The 18,207-nt window shown below is 39.2% G+C and overlaps 1 protein-coding gene across 3 annotated transcripts in view; it reads right to left on the reverse strand.

The window, feature by feature from the left end:
- The window catches only part of fmn2a (formin 2a), a 62,102-nt gene that overhangs the window by 3,904 nt on the left and 39,991 nt on the right, over positions 1-18,207 (reverse strand). For 2 of the 3 annotated variants that reach the window (XM_073869297.1, XM_073869296.1), the window contains exons 8-14: positions 17,661-17,722; positions 12,239-12,330; positions 10,287-10,416; positions 10,033-10,179; positions 9,451-9,510; positions 8,532-8,652; positions 3,458-3,556 (exon numbers count right to left, since the gene is read on the reverse strand). In XM_073869297.1, coding sequence (XP_073725398.1) covers positions 3,458-3,556; positions 8,532-8,652; positions 9,451-9,510; positions 10,033-10,179; positions 10,287-10,416; positions 12,239-12,330; positions 17,661-17,722 — 711 coding nt within the window. Of the gene's footprint in view, positions 1-3,457; positions 3,557-8,526; positions 8,653-9,450; positions 9,511-10,032; positions 10,180-10,286; positions 10,417-12,238; positions 12,331-17,660; positions 17,723-18,207 lie in introns of all 3 variants that reach the window. The other variant, XR_012370412.1, reaches the window with a different exon arrangement.

The following is an 18,207-nucleotide window of genomic DNA, read 5'->3' on the forward strand; positions in this document are numbered from 1 at the left end:
TTACCTTGCTTCCTGATCACATGTATGTATGTATGTGCAAACAACATGACACAGACGAGAAAAACTCGAAACACTGTGTTTATAGGTGCTTTAAGCGAATCTGTGTGACGTGACTTCTTGTTGACATTGAAAGTGTCGTCAAACAAAATGGAGCGTAGCTAACTCCTGCCCCTCTCTGCCGTGCTTTCTGAAAGAGTCATGAACGCGCCCAACCCCCACCCCCAAATTCTTCTTGTCGTTTATTGGATGGAACACTTTATTATGTTTCGTGGTGGTAGATTTGGCCACTTTGTTTTTGTTGCAGTTTGTGGAGCCTGGGAGAGACCGCATTTTTTTACAGTGTGTTCAGGGGATAGGCAGCTAGCAGATAGTGAAGAGATATTTATGGTATGAAACAAAACATGTTTTATAGCCTAAAACGCGGGAGTTCGCTTTTTTAAGTTTGTGTCGTGGTATTCAGGAACTGACTTGCAAGTAAATGCGTTTTAAGCGCTTAAAAACCGCAAAATAACAGAAAATTACAAAATTTACATGTATATATACAGCTGGTCTATTCGCACTGGATTAGTATTACCTGAGGTAATTTCTCCGGACCTTCTTACCGAAGGTAAAAGTCGCCGTAATCTTAACTGACATGGACCATTTGGACAGGACTAAAATCACTGAGAAGCTCTGATAAAAGTTGCATTACACCACCTCGCTATGTAAAACTAATCCTGTCCGAATAGTAAGAAGCAGGGCAATTTCACATTAATTATCGCGGACATAACGCCTGTGATATGTATGCATTATGGCCCAGCTTGTCAGTGAACTACGATTTTTTGTAGTAATATGCATTTCAAGCGATTGTGTTTAAAATATGGATGTGTTTAAGGCACTTCTGAAGGCACCACTGCTTTGACACGTGTAGCCTTCTGCAACAACACTAAAACAATACATTGAATTGAGTAAAATGTTTATGTGTGCATGTGCACACGCGCGTGCGTGTGTGTAAATGCATGTTTTTATAGTCAGTAATCCTGTTATCCCGTTTTTCCCATAATCGAGCAGCCCTACTGCAAACAGGGAATGTGAAAAAATGTTAGCTCAATAAATTTAAGGTCATTCCTATTGTATTTGTGTTAATTTTAATCATTAACATTAAAGTCACACTCTCTTTACTGACTAAAATAACAGTAAAGGGTAAAAATTGCCATAAATTAAAATGGACAAAACGGAATTTGGGAAAAAATAAAATGGAATTTGGGAAATAATAAAACGGATTTTATAGGCCCCCACAGTACATGTTTGCTTACATACGCATTCTTCTTAGTGATAAATACATGCGGTGTCCGAAAACTTTCCCTATATCCTATATAGTGCACTATATTTATTGTACGGCCACCATTTGTAGTGGTGTCCAAAACCCTTCATTCCCTTCAATTTACCCATAATGCACTCGATGTATACTCGCTAATCACCAGACAAATGTATGACTGGAATCATCTGGAGGATACTAAACACCACAAAATATGTGTATACACTTGTGTTGAGTCTTGTTGACAAAAATTAGCAAAATTAAATGAATGCAATCAAAGATATACAATATTAACAAGGTCCACACTGATATTGAAATGAATGGGGGGAGATCGCAATGGTCAGAATGGATGCTCTAGTCCCGCCTCCCAGTAAAAAGAGCCAATCGCCAACCGTAAAAAATTGAATCCTCTGAGAGAGGGACAGAATCGACATCTCTTGTTAGTCTTGTTCTAGGAGGCATTGCAAATATGGCGGCGCAGTGACACAGCGTTTGTTCTCTTTAATATCAACTCATACAGTTAACATGACAAACGTGACAAAAACTGTAAAAAGACAACTTTACAGTTTCACAGTACAATCCATAAAGCCACACAGGTGTCTGCAACAGTACTCTCTGACACATCGTATTTACGTCAGTGTCTGAAATCATTCACTCATTTACGATACATTACATTCTTCCCCATATAGCAAATATTACGGACTTGCAGTAACGGAGTGCTTTGACTTGGTTCAGAAAGAAACCCACCCAGAAATCATGCTCTAGCAACCACCAAGATGTATACCAAGATATATTAGCATCTGCCAAATGCACATTTAAATGTAAATCTCTTTCATTAGCCATTTACAGTAGATGAAAAACAATACTTGGGATTACTTGTAGGTATTACTTGGTAATACCATGCGTTCTCTTGATACACAACATAGCTTAATACTAAAATACTTCAGCTGGTTTCTATTCTATAATATCTCAATCTACCTGTTGTAAGCACATTGTCCTTGTTTTGACTCCAGTAAACAGGTTATCACATTAGTTCTCAACACCCAGGGCTGTGAAAATAGTTCTGCTTCAAAATATGGTTGTACTATAATGACCGTAGACCAAACAGCACAACAACAGCCTTTCGCACAGTTTTTCACTCACTTTTTCTTCCTTTCTGTAGTTAATTTCATGCTCTGAAAAATAAACAGTAGTGGTTTATGCAGTGGAGCCAGAGACTGTTTCTCTCCTGGAGTTTCAAAATCATACAAATAACAAAAAAATAAGGTTGTTTTTTCCCCTATCCTGGTTCTGTCTGTTTGCTCTAACTGGAGGCGGTTTGAAGGGACAGGGATGATTGAGGGGGTCTTTCCATGGTCATGTCGCCCATCTGAGACCCGGAGATCCAGGCGAGAGAGACCCATGAGTCTCCAGATCAAAGCGCTTGAGATGAGGAGGGGGACGTTTGGCGAGGACCCCACCATGCTACCCCTGCCGCCAGAACACATGTGGGTTTTGTTATGAGGACCAATTTGAATACAAAGACAGAGAAAGACAGAGAGAGAGAGGCCACAACAAAAAAAGGCGGCTTTGGTTTTGACAGCTAATGGACGCCAGTTTGGTTGTGCTATCGATTGCTGATGTAGCTTGTGTTGCTAGTGTTACCCACAGCAATGATGAATCTTTCTTCCATTTTTATGCTCCTCTGTTCTCCTGTCTTACATAAATGTGATTGGCTAGCGTAATTGCATAAAGTGATCTGATTGGCTGAAGCCTATGTTGACGCTTGAAAAGTTGAGAGAAATTTTCAACTTCTGCCGCGAACAACGCCAGTGACATATACTGTATACTGTACATTTTTTATTGTTGTACAGCCTCTATTGCCACAAAACCTACTACCCCAGCAGACAAATCAGACAGGTTGACTTAGACAAATTTAACTGTCAAAGAAAAATATATGGGAACCAACCAATGTCAAACACAGAGATATGACATTAAGAACTCTAACTTTTCATGTCAAACTAGTTTTCAACAAAAATGTTTTCTGGTCAGATCTATTTCCCAGAATCCCCATAGGCTCCCAGAGGCCTTTTGTCCAGTTTATAGTCTGTCACATTCAGTTCACAGCATTTCATCTCTGCTGTCACACAGGGTCAGTGTACATCTCAGTTTGCATTGCATTTTTAGCTCTAGTAAGAAATTCTTCCATTTTGTCCTTAAAGGGCTGCAGGTGCTCCTCAGATGACACATTGCACATCTTTTCAGTTTCTGCAGAACAGGCTATGAAGTAGAAAGAAAACAGGTGAACAAAATGCAAGGAAAAGTTTAGGAATTGCAGAACATGACCTAATGCCATTCATGTTCATGTTCATTCATTCACGTTAACTGATGAAAACATCTCATAGATTTTAAAACTATAGAAGTTTAACTAGAGTGTTTTGGTGGCTCCTAAGTACATTTTATCATCATGTGGGGTTTTTTTTCGGTTTCTGAGTTGGGTGTGTAAGATACCAAAATCAATTTGATGTCTTCCTAATCAGTGTCTTGTTGATTAAAACATAGCATCATTTGAATAGCATCATCAGAAATATGTCTGCAGCTCTTAGCATCTTTTCTGGTAAACTTGAAAATATTTTGACCCAGCGGGGTTAATTGTAAAGCTGTGTTACAACTAACCCCTCAGCACTTACGATATCAAAACCGCTAATGTCAGCGTAATTCTTGCCATTGTACAACTAACCCCCTGCCTTTTATAATTAACCCCACCTATGGGGTAAGTTGTAACGGTTGCACATCTCTCATGTTTGGTGTAATTGTCCAAGAATGATAAGTACTAGAAACAAACTTCAAATGGTCATTTGTAGTGTATGGATGCAATCTAATTTTGCGATGAATATTCAACTTTCTGTCACCTAAAACCTGCTTTGTTATCATTGGAAGGGTAAATGAAGTTGTGGTGTTAGCTTGTAATCGACCCTAATGCTATGTACACACCAAACACGGGGCATCACGTTACTCGCTCTAGATTACTCGCGGGATTTAACTTCGTGTCATGCGAAGTTTTTGCTCTAGTTGAATATTTTCAACTTGTGCGAAGACGCGTTTGAGGCGAATAGCGCACGTTTTCACGGCAAACACGGTGCCTATATCGCGTCATTCGCATCACCCCACGCGAGGGAGGACGCATCTAAACGCGTCATTGCATTGACTTTGAATGTAATCTACTCCCGCAAATCGTTGAATTCGTGTCTGGTGTAAACCCAAAGTAACTGTCCTTGTTTGTAGTTAGCTATGCTAGCTAATGTTATTATTATAAATGTCATGAAATCTTAACCCATTTAATTCCAAATGTACTGCGACGTAAAAATATCCAAATGATCGGCCCTTGCAATAATACATTTTTTTATGGAAATGTGTGTAAACAATTGTGTTTTAATGATGATGTGTATACTAGAAATTGTTACATAGCCCATCAAGACAGTTATAGGCAACACATTTTAAACTCTTTCATGTAATTTTAGGGTTACTATTACACATATAAACCCTTATACAACCGTAATAGTATAGTATATGAAATAGTAAGGTTTGTAAGGTCTAAAATGTTGGATATTAAATTGTTCAACCACTATCAAAACCATTGCTACAGCTGCTCTAGCGCCCTCCATATTGCCTGCCAAAATGGTGTCAACCGCAGAAGCTCTATAGCCTAAATAACTTAACATATGCTTTGGGATGTACTGCTAACTTGAAGATGCCATGTGTTCTGAATGCTACTTTTTTAGCATGGGATACAATTAACCCCATTAAATTACGCCACTCACGTTACCATCAAGAGCTTGTCGGTCCACTTCGTCACCAGATCAATGCTTTCAATCATAAAAATTGGAAATCTTTCTAAACTGCACTTTCCCTCAGTCTGTAGTGCTTTGTGTTAACAGCGCAAAACTGTGTTGTAATGGAGCCTAACTCGAGTCCGAGTCAAGACCAACACCAGATATCGAGTGTCGAGTCAGAGTCAAGATAAAGCTGGCGCAAACGATCATTCTTTCGGTTCCTGGGGAACACATGTACACGTAAATTTATAATTTGAATGCACTAAAGCTTTCGATAAAAGCATGTGCCAAATGCATACATGTAAAAGTTGATGTAGCTGTATCAACTTAGAGTAAAATGTGCTATATGTGACCCGTGCTAACGGATGTTAATGAATCCCCAGTCATGAACATTTCTATGCTCCTGTTCATCATACGCTTGGAGTCCTACAGGAGCCCATGAGAGGTTTCGCTCTGTCTTTCTCCATAGATACATTGTGATGGATCACAGCCTAGCGTGCCGATTAACAAACACACACATGCTAATGCTATAGCCAGCTGGATGGTGAGCCCTGTAAAGCAAGAACCTGACGTGTTGCTCGCATAACTCAGTGCCAGTTGTCAGCATGCAGCATCTTCTGTACCGCTTAGCCTAGCTCGCTAATGTAGCGACGATCCATTTATTGTATGAACTTGGCGTAGTTGTCTGCGCTAAGAGAGAAGCCATGCTTATTGGACCACAGGGAAATTTTAGGGATGTGAACCAATGATTCAAAGAAACACAAGAACATTGCCAGAAGAAAAATCTTAAACAAACGTAGGCCTGATTTGTTCAACAGGTGTACGGTAAAGCGATTTCAAAGTACACGCTCTGAGAAAAGCACATTTACAATTCATCAGCCACGTGTATTGTGGACCTCACTAATATGCTCTTGAAAGATTAACAATGCAAATATTCAACATGGGATTTAAACTTGGAGACAGAAATATGGCTAACAACAGGGGCAAAGCTAATAGGCTGTATAGCAATGCATCAAAACCCTTCCATTCTTCAATCATGATTTCCATGAGCAAAAACAAATCCATCTCCTGGCTTTAGCAAATCCAACCTACTTAAAAAGGCAAAGCGTATGTAATTCGTGAGCGTGGTAGACATTCTCACCCCGTATAAATGATTCATTGTAAATGTGTTTTTGATGTCGAGCAGCGTTCTAAATCGACCACATCAACATCATGAATGTTTTTTCAGTAGCTGAACAAGCCAAACATGCTGACAGTGGAATGTGAGTATTTCTACATCTGTGTGCGTGTAAATGTGTGTTGTAAATGGCAATAAAAAATGTTAGCAAGGATTTAAACTTGGCTTTGAGCATATAATCTAATCCGTACACCTCATTTGCACTCTGCCCTACGCTTAAGCTTGGTTGTACAACCTTTGACTTGTAGCTCAAGCTGAACCAATATCTTTGGCCTTCTGAGAACCTGATAAATGAGAGACTTTATTTATAAGGCTGTTTCAGTGCCTTACCTACAGGTACCCGCTAGTCTTTCTTCAAAATCAACTGAATAAAATACAAGCCAATACTGGGAGAAAAGCACCTGACTCAAGGACAAATTAAAACTCTAGATCTCTAGAATCGTTCAAATTGATGCTAGATGCCCTCATTAATGGATTTGGATTTATATTTAGGATTTAGTAGACAGTTTTGCCCAACATGACAAGTTAGGGTTAGGTTAGGGTGCATACCTGTCAACACTCTAGTGAATAGTCTCCTGTATTTCACACATATCTCCCGCCCTCCTACCGTTTTGTTATTTCTCCCGTAATTTGTATGGCCCTACCTCGTTATATGAATAATCACATCAATATATATATACAAAATAACAATTCTTTTTAGAAATGAAATAGGCGCCCTTTAATTCACAAAAAGTTTTTACGCTCGCTTGAGTTTTTTTTTACTTACCCCTCGTTCAGACAGCCAGTGACGTTATCGCTGTGTGTCGCTTGTCTCTTTCAATGAGGCTTTTCTAAATCTGCTTGTCATAAACAAATGAGTACCATCCACGGCAGTAACTGATGACGAGAGAAGGATGACTTGAACTCCACTGCTTTGTTCTCATTGGTAGTCGCTCCTGAAAGTCGCTCGACATTTGCATAAAGTTAAACTTTTCTTAACTTTCTCGTGTCGCTGGAAACGCCCATACGGTCGCCAACGGTCACTTTCGCTCGTGTCGCCGGAAGTCGCCAGGTTTCCATTGAAATGAATGAGATTGCGTTGCTCTGCTACTGCTTGTCGTTGGCTGTCTGAATGGGGCGTTAAGCGGAAAAAGAGTAAATGCAAATAACGCATTTGCCTAATAAATTCTGACGTACGGTAGAGAACATTAAACCCAGGTCGTCTAGCTGTATCAGTGACGTTGTCTTTCCCATACACTATATGGGGCTCAACGTCATCGCAATGTCCTTGCTACTAGTCTCTGCATCAAATATTATGCATTTCTTTTCAGTGCACAACATTCAGTTTGATAATTACAAGCTGCACTGCTAGTAAATTTATAAATTGCCAAATCGTAACTAAATGTAGTCCAGTCTCCATTTTTTTAAGCGTGCCTTGTTTTATTTACTGTTGGTTACCATGCTACCATTACCACATTCATTCACTTGAACAACTTGATGGAAATGCACCTAATTCGCTTTCGCTTTTCTGTTTTGCAAATTTTGAAAAGATTTGCTTTATGTTTCGATGGAAACCCAGCTATTGATGTTACTTCCTAGTATGTTACAATTGTATTTGGAAATAATTGTGAATACCCCACATATTGGCATGCTGGAGCTCAACAATAACAAACAATAACACTGACGTCCGCTCATGCTTTGGTTCTCATTCAAACCGAATCTCACTAAGCAAACGTTCAAACAGGCGCTATCTTTACTAATCGACTGCAGATTTAAATATAATACATATACATTCTCGACTGAACTAATCTTAAAACTACACTTTGTGACCAAGAAATGGTAATATAAAGAAACGGCTTTTCCATCCATTGAGTTGTTATGAGATTCAAAGCAGCCGAAAGTGTTACCTGTCATTCTGGCCGCCCTCAAATCCGTGGCGGAAGAAGTAGTTCTCAAACAAAGAGGCTTTTAAAATAACTCCGTTGTTGTTTTCTAGTTTTCGTTTTTCAAACATGTGCCGTCGAACTGTTGTATAAAAGCAATATTGCTCTCGGAGTCATGCGATATAGCTCTATATCATCACGGCTGCGTCTGCCTCCGGCACTCGGCCTACGGCATCCTACTCGAGCGATATTGCTTAAATATGCACATTTGAATGCATGTGAGGTTATGTTTACTGTATGGCAAAGTTCACATGTGTTTGTATGTATATGTGAGCTCATGTAAACATGTATGGAAGTGTGTGTAAGGCCTGTCCACACCTCACCGTTTAGATCTTTACGTAGTTTGCGCAGGTCACGTTGAAAATCCTCAAACTTCATTTGAGAAGCTTGAAATAAATCCTGAGGCTCGGGAAGTGGATACACGCACGTTTCTTTACCTGCGTCCTGACAAACAAACAATGGGAAGTCTTAGAGCAGTTTCACACATCTTCCATGCTTGCAAATTATTACAATGTTGCAATTTCTTCTTGGTTACAATGATGTTTGTTCATGGTTAATAAAGCAGTAAGAACAAAGAACAAAAAAAATTTTTTTTTTGTGTGTGTATCCAAGCGTGATTGCAGTGTTCACATATGCCTAAACAAACAGAACCAAGGAGAGAACGCACCAGTATTCGAAACAGTCGGTGAAAACCCCCTTAAGCTAAAATCATATGAAAACAGGAAGTTCATGTAAATGAGATTGTACCAATGGATGATTTTTAATAGAAAGTTTGTATGCGTAAAGATCACTATCATTTCAAAAGCAATTAAAACGTCACAAATTAATCTCAATAGCATTCCATCTGTAAAAGATCAAAGCTGTTTGCATGCACACGCATGTGCGCTTTCTTCATTATTTGCGCTCTAGAAGCAACAACCTGTGGCTCATATTTTGTCCATTTGGACAAGGCCTCGCAATCACCACATCTGGACCGATCGCTAACGGTATTTACAATACAGCCCTTTTAATCTGCATCCAAAAAAGGGCATTGGGCAATCAAAGGGTCCTGCTCATTCAGAGCGGTCATTTGTCTCTACCATAAAGGAAAAGAAAGACAAATAAAAGTGATGAAATGAGAAACAAAGCCACATTCTCGTCTGCCATGAAGACAAGCCATGAGTAAAAGGCTGGTGGAGAGTCCAAGGGACCCGAGAGAGCGAGGTTGGTTGAGCCAACGAAATAAACAGTTTTCCAACCTACCTCATCAAAGTGTCGCAGATAGTAAGCAACTATGTAGGACAGGAGGCTCTGAGAATTATCCTGATGGAGGCAGTGAAGAAAGAAAACAGAGATGAAAATAAACAATGAAGAAAAATCATTTTTCATGTTTTGTGATTGTATACGTTCTGTATGGTTTCGTTTAGACGTGTAGCTCAAAGCGTTTTTTAACGAAAGGCCAGATTTGGTGGGCACACACACGCATGTACATGTGTGCATCAAACATGGTTTAAATGGGCTGTAGTTATAGGCCATTGCCTTGGCATGGTTTTGTATTTTGTAGACTGCTTGTTGTGCAAGTATGCTCTACAGTATTTATGACCAAGATAGCAGCCTCAGAAAACCATCAAGCTATCTAAATTCTTATACAGGTCAACAAATATCTATTTATTACCCATATTACGAAGATAATCTTAAACCATTTCCATCTTTAGCACATTGATTCAGTGCTGGGCTTTCAGGTGGACCAGCATAAACTTTGGGATCATTTTAATGTTAGTAACGGCCTCTATAATTTATGCCTGTAATCCCTAACTTAAACTGGTGATCTCATCTTTAACTCACACTGCTCTTGACGTCTTTTAATTTAGGCAGGATGTCGAGAGTGAATCCGTCTGCCTGTCCTCTGCTTCGGTTTCCACCGTTCATAATGTTCCCAAAAGCAAGAACCAAACCTAGAATCCGGAGAACACCTTGACCTGACTGTAGAGCCTGTTAACAGAGAAGAAGCTCCATACAGTAAAACAGATGTTTTCTTCACTGCTTTCTCGATTTAGATGAAATAAAATCTGGTTGACGTGCTTCAAGTCCTATCTTACCGTGCAGACTCTCAGCAGGGTTTCCAGCTTGTGCTGAAGTGATGTAATACACTCAGTAAAGCTGGACTGAATGAGAATACAGAAAACTCGCTCGGAGAACTGAGGAACCTGGGACAGCTGTAGCAAAAACCTATAAGAGACAGAGGCATAGACAGTGAGAAATAAAGAGAGAGCTAAATAAATGAGACAAGGAAAGTAAGACATCCATCTAGCAGACAAACAGAGAAATACCAAAGATACCAAAATATCAAAGATGGATTGAAAGATAGATAGACAAACAGACGGATGGATAGATAGGATAGATATACAGGTGAACAGATAGACAGACAGACGGACTGGTGAATAGGTAGACATACAGATGGACAGGTTAATAGATAGACAGACAGACAGACGGATGGGTGAAAAGACAGACAGACAGACAGACAGACGGATGGGTGAAAAGAAAGACAGACAGGCAGACGGAGGGGGGGATAGATAGACAGACAGACAGACACACACACACACACACACACAGGCAGACGGAGGGGGGATAGATAGACAGACAGGCAGACGGAGGGGAAAATAGATAGACAGACAGACAGACAGATGGGTGAATAGATAGACAGACAGACAGACAGACAGACAGACAGACGGATGGGTAAATATATAGAAAGACAGACATATGGATGGGTAAATGGATAAACAGACAGACAGACAGACAGACAGACAGACAGACAGACAGACAGGCGGGTGAATAGATAGACAGACAAATGGGTGAATAGACAGACAGACAGGCAGACGGAGGGGGGACTAGATAAACAGACAGACAGAGAATTACCAAATACCAATATCAAAGACGGATGGATGGATAGATAGATAGACAAACAGATGAATGGATAGATAGATAGATAGATAGATAGATAGATAGATATATAGATAGATAGATAGATAGATAGATAGATAGATAGATAGATAGATAGATAGATAGATAGATAGATAGATAGACAGGTGAATGGGGTGAAGAGATAGACAGATTGGTGAAAAGATAGACATATAGATGGACGGGTGAATAAATAGACAGACAGATGGATGGGTGAAAAGATAAATAGACAGACGGACAGGCGGGTGAATAGATAGACAGACAAATGGGTGAATAGACAGACAGATAGAAAGATAAATAGATGGTTGAATAGATAGACAAACAGACATACGGGTGAGTAGATAAAAAAGACGGACAGACAATTGGGTGAATAGATAGATAGACAGACAGACAGACGGGTGGATAGACAGACAGACAGACAGACGGACGGACAGACAGACAGACAGACAGATGGACAGATGGACGGGTGGATAGACAGACGGACAGGTGGATAGACAAACAGACAGACAAGCGGATGGGTAGATAGACAGACAAACAGACTGCAGGGGAATAGACAGACAGACAGACAGACAGACAGCTGGATGGGTGAATAAACAGATAGACAGACGGGTGAATAGATAGACAGACAGACTGACGGGGGAATAGATAGACAATCAGACAGACAGATGCATGGGTGAATACACAGACAGACAGACAAACAGACAGACAGACAGATAGGTGAATAGACAAACAGACAGACAGACAGACAGACAGACAGACAGATGGGTGAATAAACAGATAGACAGCCAAACAGACAGATGGATGAATAGATAGACAGACAGACAGACAGACAGACGGGTGAACAAATAGACGGACGGGTGGACAGACAGACATACAGACAGACAGACAGCAGAAAAAACAGACAGACAGGCAGATAAATATACAAATAAGTAGACAGACTGACAGACAGACAGACATATAGACAGCAGAATAGACAGATAGATAGACAGACAGACAGACAGACAGACTGACAACTCCAGTATTTTTTCTTTAATATCTGAAAACTGATTTGTAAAGTTTTGTGTCTTCCATACGAGTTGACTCAAGGTCTTACTGCTCAGGCTTGTCCAGCGGTTTTAAGTTCTTTTTGTCTTTTGAAGATTTGATGTGCTTCTCAATCTGATCCATCTCTTCTTTCTGAGCCCTCTGTGAATAAAGCACATCAAGAGAAAAGAAAATCTAATTTGATTTTTGGATGTGGTTGAAAGTGACCTGAATCACACCGTGAAGAAAACAGGCTTAAGAAGCAGGCACCTCTTATAAAACAGTTCACGGGCACGCAGTAACGATCTAATACTGATATAAACTCTAATGAGGAAAACAATGCTCTCTGGTGTCTGTATGTATTACTTTATGGGCTTCGATTAAGCCTCTCGCATACAGATCTGCGCTTCAGACTGCCAGAGAGAACAAGCAGGAGAGGAAATCGGGATAGACTGTGTGTGTGTGAGGGGGTGTTCTGTGGTTTTGGTTGTAGGAGTCAGAGACAGCGTGGAGTCTCGCACACTAAAGAGAAACAACCTCAACATCTAAACAGCACCGCCTCGAGCTACAGCGAGAAGGGTTGGGGAGGAAGGATTGATGGAAGGAAAGTAGTTTTCACCAGAAATCTAACACGAGAATAAAGAGTGTGGGAGTAAAAATAGATGCACAATAGACTTTTACTGGTGCATATTTTGGACGCACCCTGTTATATGGTGTAATCGGGAACATTTTTAGTAAATAAATAGAAAATCTATTAATGACAATAACATGCATTACGTTATAGATCTTATTACACTGTTCTCTGTACTACTTATATTGCAATGTTTGTTGTTTCCAAAAAACAACTAACAAATAAAACAGCCTCATCTGTGTGCTGCAAGTCATTGTGCCGCTTAATACATACAAATCCATTAAATATAAATATTAATAATTAATAACACATGAGGTAATATTTACAAATTATTAAACCAGATTGCGTGTTTGTCTTGTTTGAATTTCATGTTGGTTCAATGCTGCTAGAAAAATGCAATTTCTTCCACTTGGAGGGTTTGCATTCATTACAAATGAGCTAATAAGATTTCAAATCAATCTTTTGTGTCCAGTAATTTACATGTGGCAAGTAGCCACGCAGAAAGTACATCCAGCCGGTTGTTCCCACAAGATACAAAACCCTGATCAATACAAGGTCCTGATCACACTATCAGGGTTTAATCTGTGATAACAACCGGCTACCCTTCATTGTCCCCTATTTAAAGGTGTTAAGTGTAGATTTTAGCGGTATCTACCGGTGAGATTGTGAATTGCTACCAATGGCTGAGTTCACAGCTCACCCTTCCTTTCGAAATACATAGAGAAGCTACGGTAGCCGCCACAGGACAAATGTCACGGCTGAGACAGCGTACCTGTAGTGAGAAAATAGCTCTGTAGAGCAGATTGGCCATTTAGGGCTAGAAACATGGTGGCGAGAAATGGCAACTTCCGTGTAAGGGAACCCGCAATGTACAGTTTGTAGATAAAAACGGTTCAAAGGTAAGAATACATTTCATTTAGTAAGGTCTTATACACCACTGATAATATAGTTATGTATATTATATTACTTTTTTCAAGTGATCACGTTTTTTTTTTTTTTTTGCACATTTTTGCAATTTATGTGGACATGTGATTACGGAAAAGGATTAGGGCCACTGGTGAAAAAAATATTTGAATTCTGACTTTATTCTCAGAATTCTGACTTTAATCTCAGAATTCTGACTTTAATCTAAGATTTCTGAGATTAAAGTCAGAATTCTGAGATTAAAGTCAGATTTCAAATATTTTTTTCACCAGATTGAAGTCAGAATTAAAGTCAGAATTCTGAGATTGAAGTCAGAATTCTGAGAATAAAGTCAGAATTCAAATTCTGAGATTAAAGTCAGAATTCAAATTCTGAGATTAAAGTCAGAATTCTGAGAATAAAGTCAGAATTCTGAGATTAAAGTCAGAATTCTGAGATTAAATTCAGAATTCTGAGATTAAAGTCAGAATTAAAGTCAGAATTCTGAGAATAAAGTCAGAATTCAAATTCTGAGATTAAAGTCAGAATTCTGAGATTAAAGTCAGAATTCTGAGATTAAAGTCAGAATTCTGAGATTAAAGTCAGAATTCTGAGATTAAGGTCAGAATTCTGAGAATAAAGTCAGAATTCTGAGATTAAAGTCAGAATTCTGAGATTAAAGTCAGAATTCTGAGAATAAAGTCAGAATTCTGAGATTAAAGTCAGAATTCTGAGATTAAAGTCAGAATTAAAATCAGAATTCTGAGAAAAAAGTCAGAATTCAAATTCTGAGATTAAAGTCAGAATTCAAATTCTGAGATTAAAGTCAGAATTCTGAGATTAAAGTCAGAATTCTGAGAATAAAGTCAGAATTCTGAGATTAAAGTCAGAATTCTGAGAATAAAGTCAAAATTCAAATATTTTTTTCACCAGTGGCCCTAATCCTCTTCCGTATGTGATCACATGTGAAAATGTGAAATTCTTGTGCTTTTTCTGTAAGGCAATGCAAATCCGTTTCAGTTAGTTCCAAATCTGATAGATGTTTTCTATGTAGAAACAACAAAAAAGCATATTATGCATAAAAAAGCACAATAAAAGTAGTAGGAGAAAAAGACATGCAAGACTGTGTGTGGGGGTCTGTGGGGGCGTGCTGATTTATGTGTTTTACAGGACATGATTAGTGTATAATTGACATTTGACATGTCAATAGCCTCTTTCAGACAGTAATTGCAGTAAATTACCATGAATGCAGACGTGTAAAGTACTCAAGTATTTTTACTTTACTCAAGAAAATGTTTTTTTCAAATATGTGTACTTTATCAGTGTGTTTTTCTTGTCTTTTACTTCAATACATTCTGATGCATAACTTTATACTTTTTACTCGACTATCAAGTTAAATACATTAAAATTTAGTACTAACTTATGTACTGTATAATTTTTATATTTACTTGAGTAAAATACTCAATTACTAGATTTTTTATGTAACTAAAAGATATTTATTGTAAAATGTAGTGGAATAAAAAGTTTGATATTATGCTTTAAAATGTATTAAAGTAAAAGAAAAACCCTGATAAAGTGCAGATACTTAAAAAATGTACTTTAATAAAGTAAAATACATTAGTACTTTGCATCTCTGCAAAAATGTGCTGTTCACACACGCAGTGACGTTCCATCTTTTTACCAGTAAGATACCATTCATCAGTACCAAAAGCGATGAGAAAGCGGAAATTACCTGTGCCCCGTGACAAGCTCCGTTTTGTATTTGTAAACAATGGCGGTTACGACTTCATATCCACGGTCCGTGTTATGTTGTTTACCCAGCAGCCATATTACCCTGTAGCCCAAGACAGCTTGCCCACTGAAGCTAAGCATGGCTGAGCCTGGTCAGTACTTGGATGCGAGACCACCTGGGAAAACCAGGCTGCTGCTGGTAGTGGTGTTAGTGAGACCAGCAGGGGGTGCTCACCCTGTGGTCTGTGTGGGTCCTAACACCCCAGTATAGTGACGGGGACACTATACTGTAAAAAAGCACCGTCCTTCGGATGAGACGTTAAAGCGAGGTCCTGACTCTCTGTGGTCATTAAAAATCCCAGGATGTCCTTCGAAAAAAGAGTAGGGGATGTTCCCCGGCATCCTGGCCAAACTTGCCCATTGGCCTACTAATCATCCCCTCGTACTAACTGGCTATGTCTCCTCTCCACTAATAAGCTGGTGTGTGGTGGGCGTTCTGGCCCAATATGGCTGCCGTCGCATCAACCAGGTGAATGCTGCACATTGGTGGTGGTTGAGGAGATTCCCCCATTAATATGTAAAGCGCTTTGAGTACTGAGAAAAGCGCTATATAAATGTAAGGAATTATTATTATTACATCTGTGGCAAATGCTGACAGTCGCGAAATTGCTCGAAATTGCAACATTGCATTAGGTAACTTCAAACGTAACTAAACTGGAAAAGAGACCCAACCTGCGTCTTGAACAGCAGTAATAAGTGTGCTAAAGACGTCGACAATTCGGCAAATGTTCTTTGGTGAAGAAATGTGGATGTTCATTTCAGTTGTGCTAGACTTTTAAACTCTGTGTATGTTTTGATAATCGTTCTGAATCTGATCTCTTACAAAAATCCTTCACAAAAATGCTATTATTTCCTGGAAGGCATTTTGTGAAAATCACAAAAAAATGCTGGTGGCAACTTTTCAAAAAAATGGCAGACGGGGAATGAGTTAAGCAGCATGCGTATGGAAACGTCATTTTGAATGCGCTATCTGTTTCAAAACGTTATGATTGGCCGAAGCTGTCAGTGCAGTATGACGTTGTCCATTCTAAATCTATATTTTATACGGTAATCTATATTTTTCGTTCACGAATAGCACTTACCATTAAATACCGGTAATCTTACAACATCTCTTACTGCTAAATTGGCAGCACTGATTTACCAGAAAGGCTCTGTTCATACATGACCTGTTAAATGCAATTTACAAGTAAATTACCAGTAAAGACTGTATGTGTGAAAGGGACTAATGACATATTTATAATGCAAAAAAATTGTCGTAAACTGAACAGCTTAAAAAATGGCCAAGGTTTTTGTGATGGTTGGGGTTAGGGACAGGGGTAGGGTAGGGGAATAGAATATACAGTTTGTACAATATAAAAACTATTGTGTCTATAGATTTGCCCCCGTAAACCACATATGTCTGACTGTGTGCATGTGTGTGTGGAAAGATCTGGCATCGTGTGATCCATGGCCGCGACACCCTGTCTTTATCTCATCATAATGACGTGCACACACACTCACATTTAAAAAATGTGTAAAGGATCTTTCCTACTGACAGCAAGATTTACGACTGTTGCTTCAAGGCACAGGGCAATCTTGGTTTGCAAACTCATCAGTGCATACAGACACTTATAAGTGCAATAAAAGAAAATCTGAATTTGATAATAACCAATCGTAAAAGAGAGGTTAAGTCTTCCAAGAAGAATTTATGCTTGGCGAATAAGTCGAGCCGGGCGTATTCTGCCGCTGCCAATGAATTACATAACATAAGCACGGTAGATCATCATTCAATTTTGAACTATTCGTTTTTCATTTTTGAGGGAAAAATTCAGCCCTGTCCATCTAAATTTCCAATGTCTACATGTTTGTCTTGATACACTCATCTCTCTCTCTCTCTCAGACAGTGACAGGCACGCTGGCTCCATGGTAAACCTTACTCATTCCAGTGGTGTATGCGGCCTGCGAGTTTGTTTTGGTATTTAACACACATTTCCGCAGCTCTCTTTTGGGGTGGACTGCATTAAGCTCCAAGACCTCAGGGTCTGTTCACGTTCCTGTCCGGTTCGGGGAGGTTTGAAAGTTTAACGATATGATGAAAGATCATTTATGGAATCCGCAGAAGGGGTGTCAGGATTCATCACGTCCGCTGAGGTGCACCGTCACGCCTCGTCATGGGCTGAGGACTTACGTTTTCATACAGAGCCTGGAGCGTTTCCAGATCCACCACCGAGCAGTCCATGTTCAAGATGGCTGTCAGAGACGGAGAAAAAAAATGGAAGAATCTGTCAAAAAACGTCCAAGGAGAGTTAAGTCTCTGTTGAGAAAACTAATGCTTCATTTATCTATGAAATAGGCATCACAATGTTATGGAAAGAAATGTTATGACTGCCTGACAGAAAAAGAATAAGCGCATTACCAAGACCTTCACTAAAAACTTTCCTGAGCTGACAGGCAGGGAAAAATCTATTAGTTAACATTTAAGGGCATAACGGTGATGCTTAATACCTTGCTTGTTTTGGGATTGAACCTACAACCTTATAGTTTTCAGCACAAGCATTTAATCACATTGACATATAAATTTAATGGCGATAACTGCAAACAAAATCAAAGACAATAGTACAATTTTGTCCAGAGCACAGTATAAGGGTAAAACTACTTTCAATTGTTTCAAAAAACCTATTTAATCTAACAATCAAAATGTGTTTACTTAGCAGCAAACATTTATTTTCACGAAT

This window comes from Misgurnus anguillicaudatus, chromosome 7, assembly GCF_027580225.2.
Source record: "Misgurnus anguillicaudatus chromosome 7, ASM2758022v2, whole genome shotgun sequence".
In the NCBI taxonomy this organism is placed as follows: domain Eukaryota; kingdom Metazoa; phylum Chordata; class Actinopteri; order Cypriniformes; family Cobitidae; genus Misgurnus; species Misgurnus anguillicaudatus.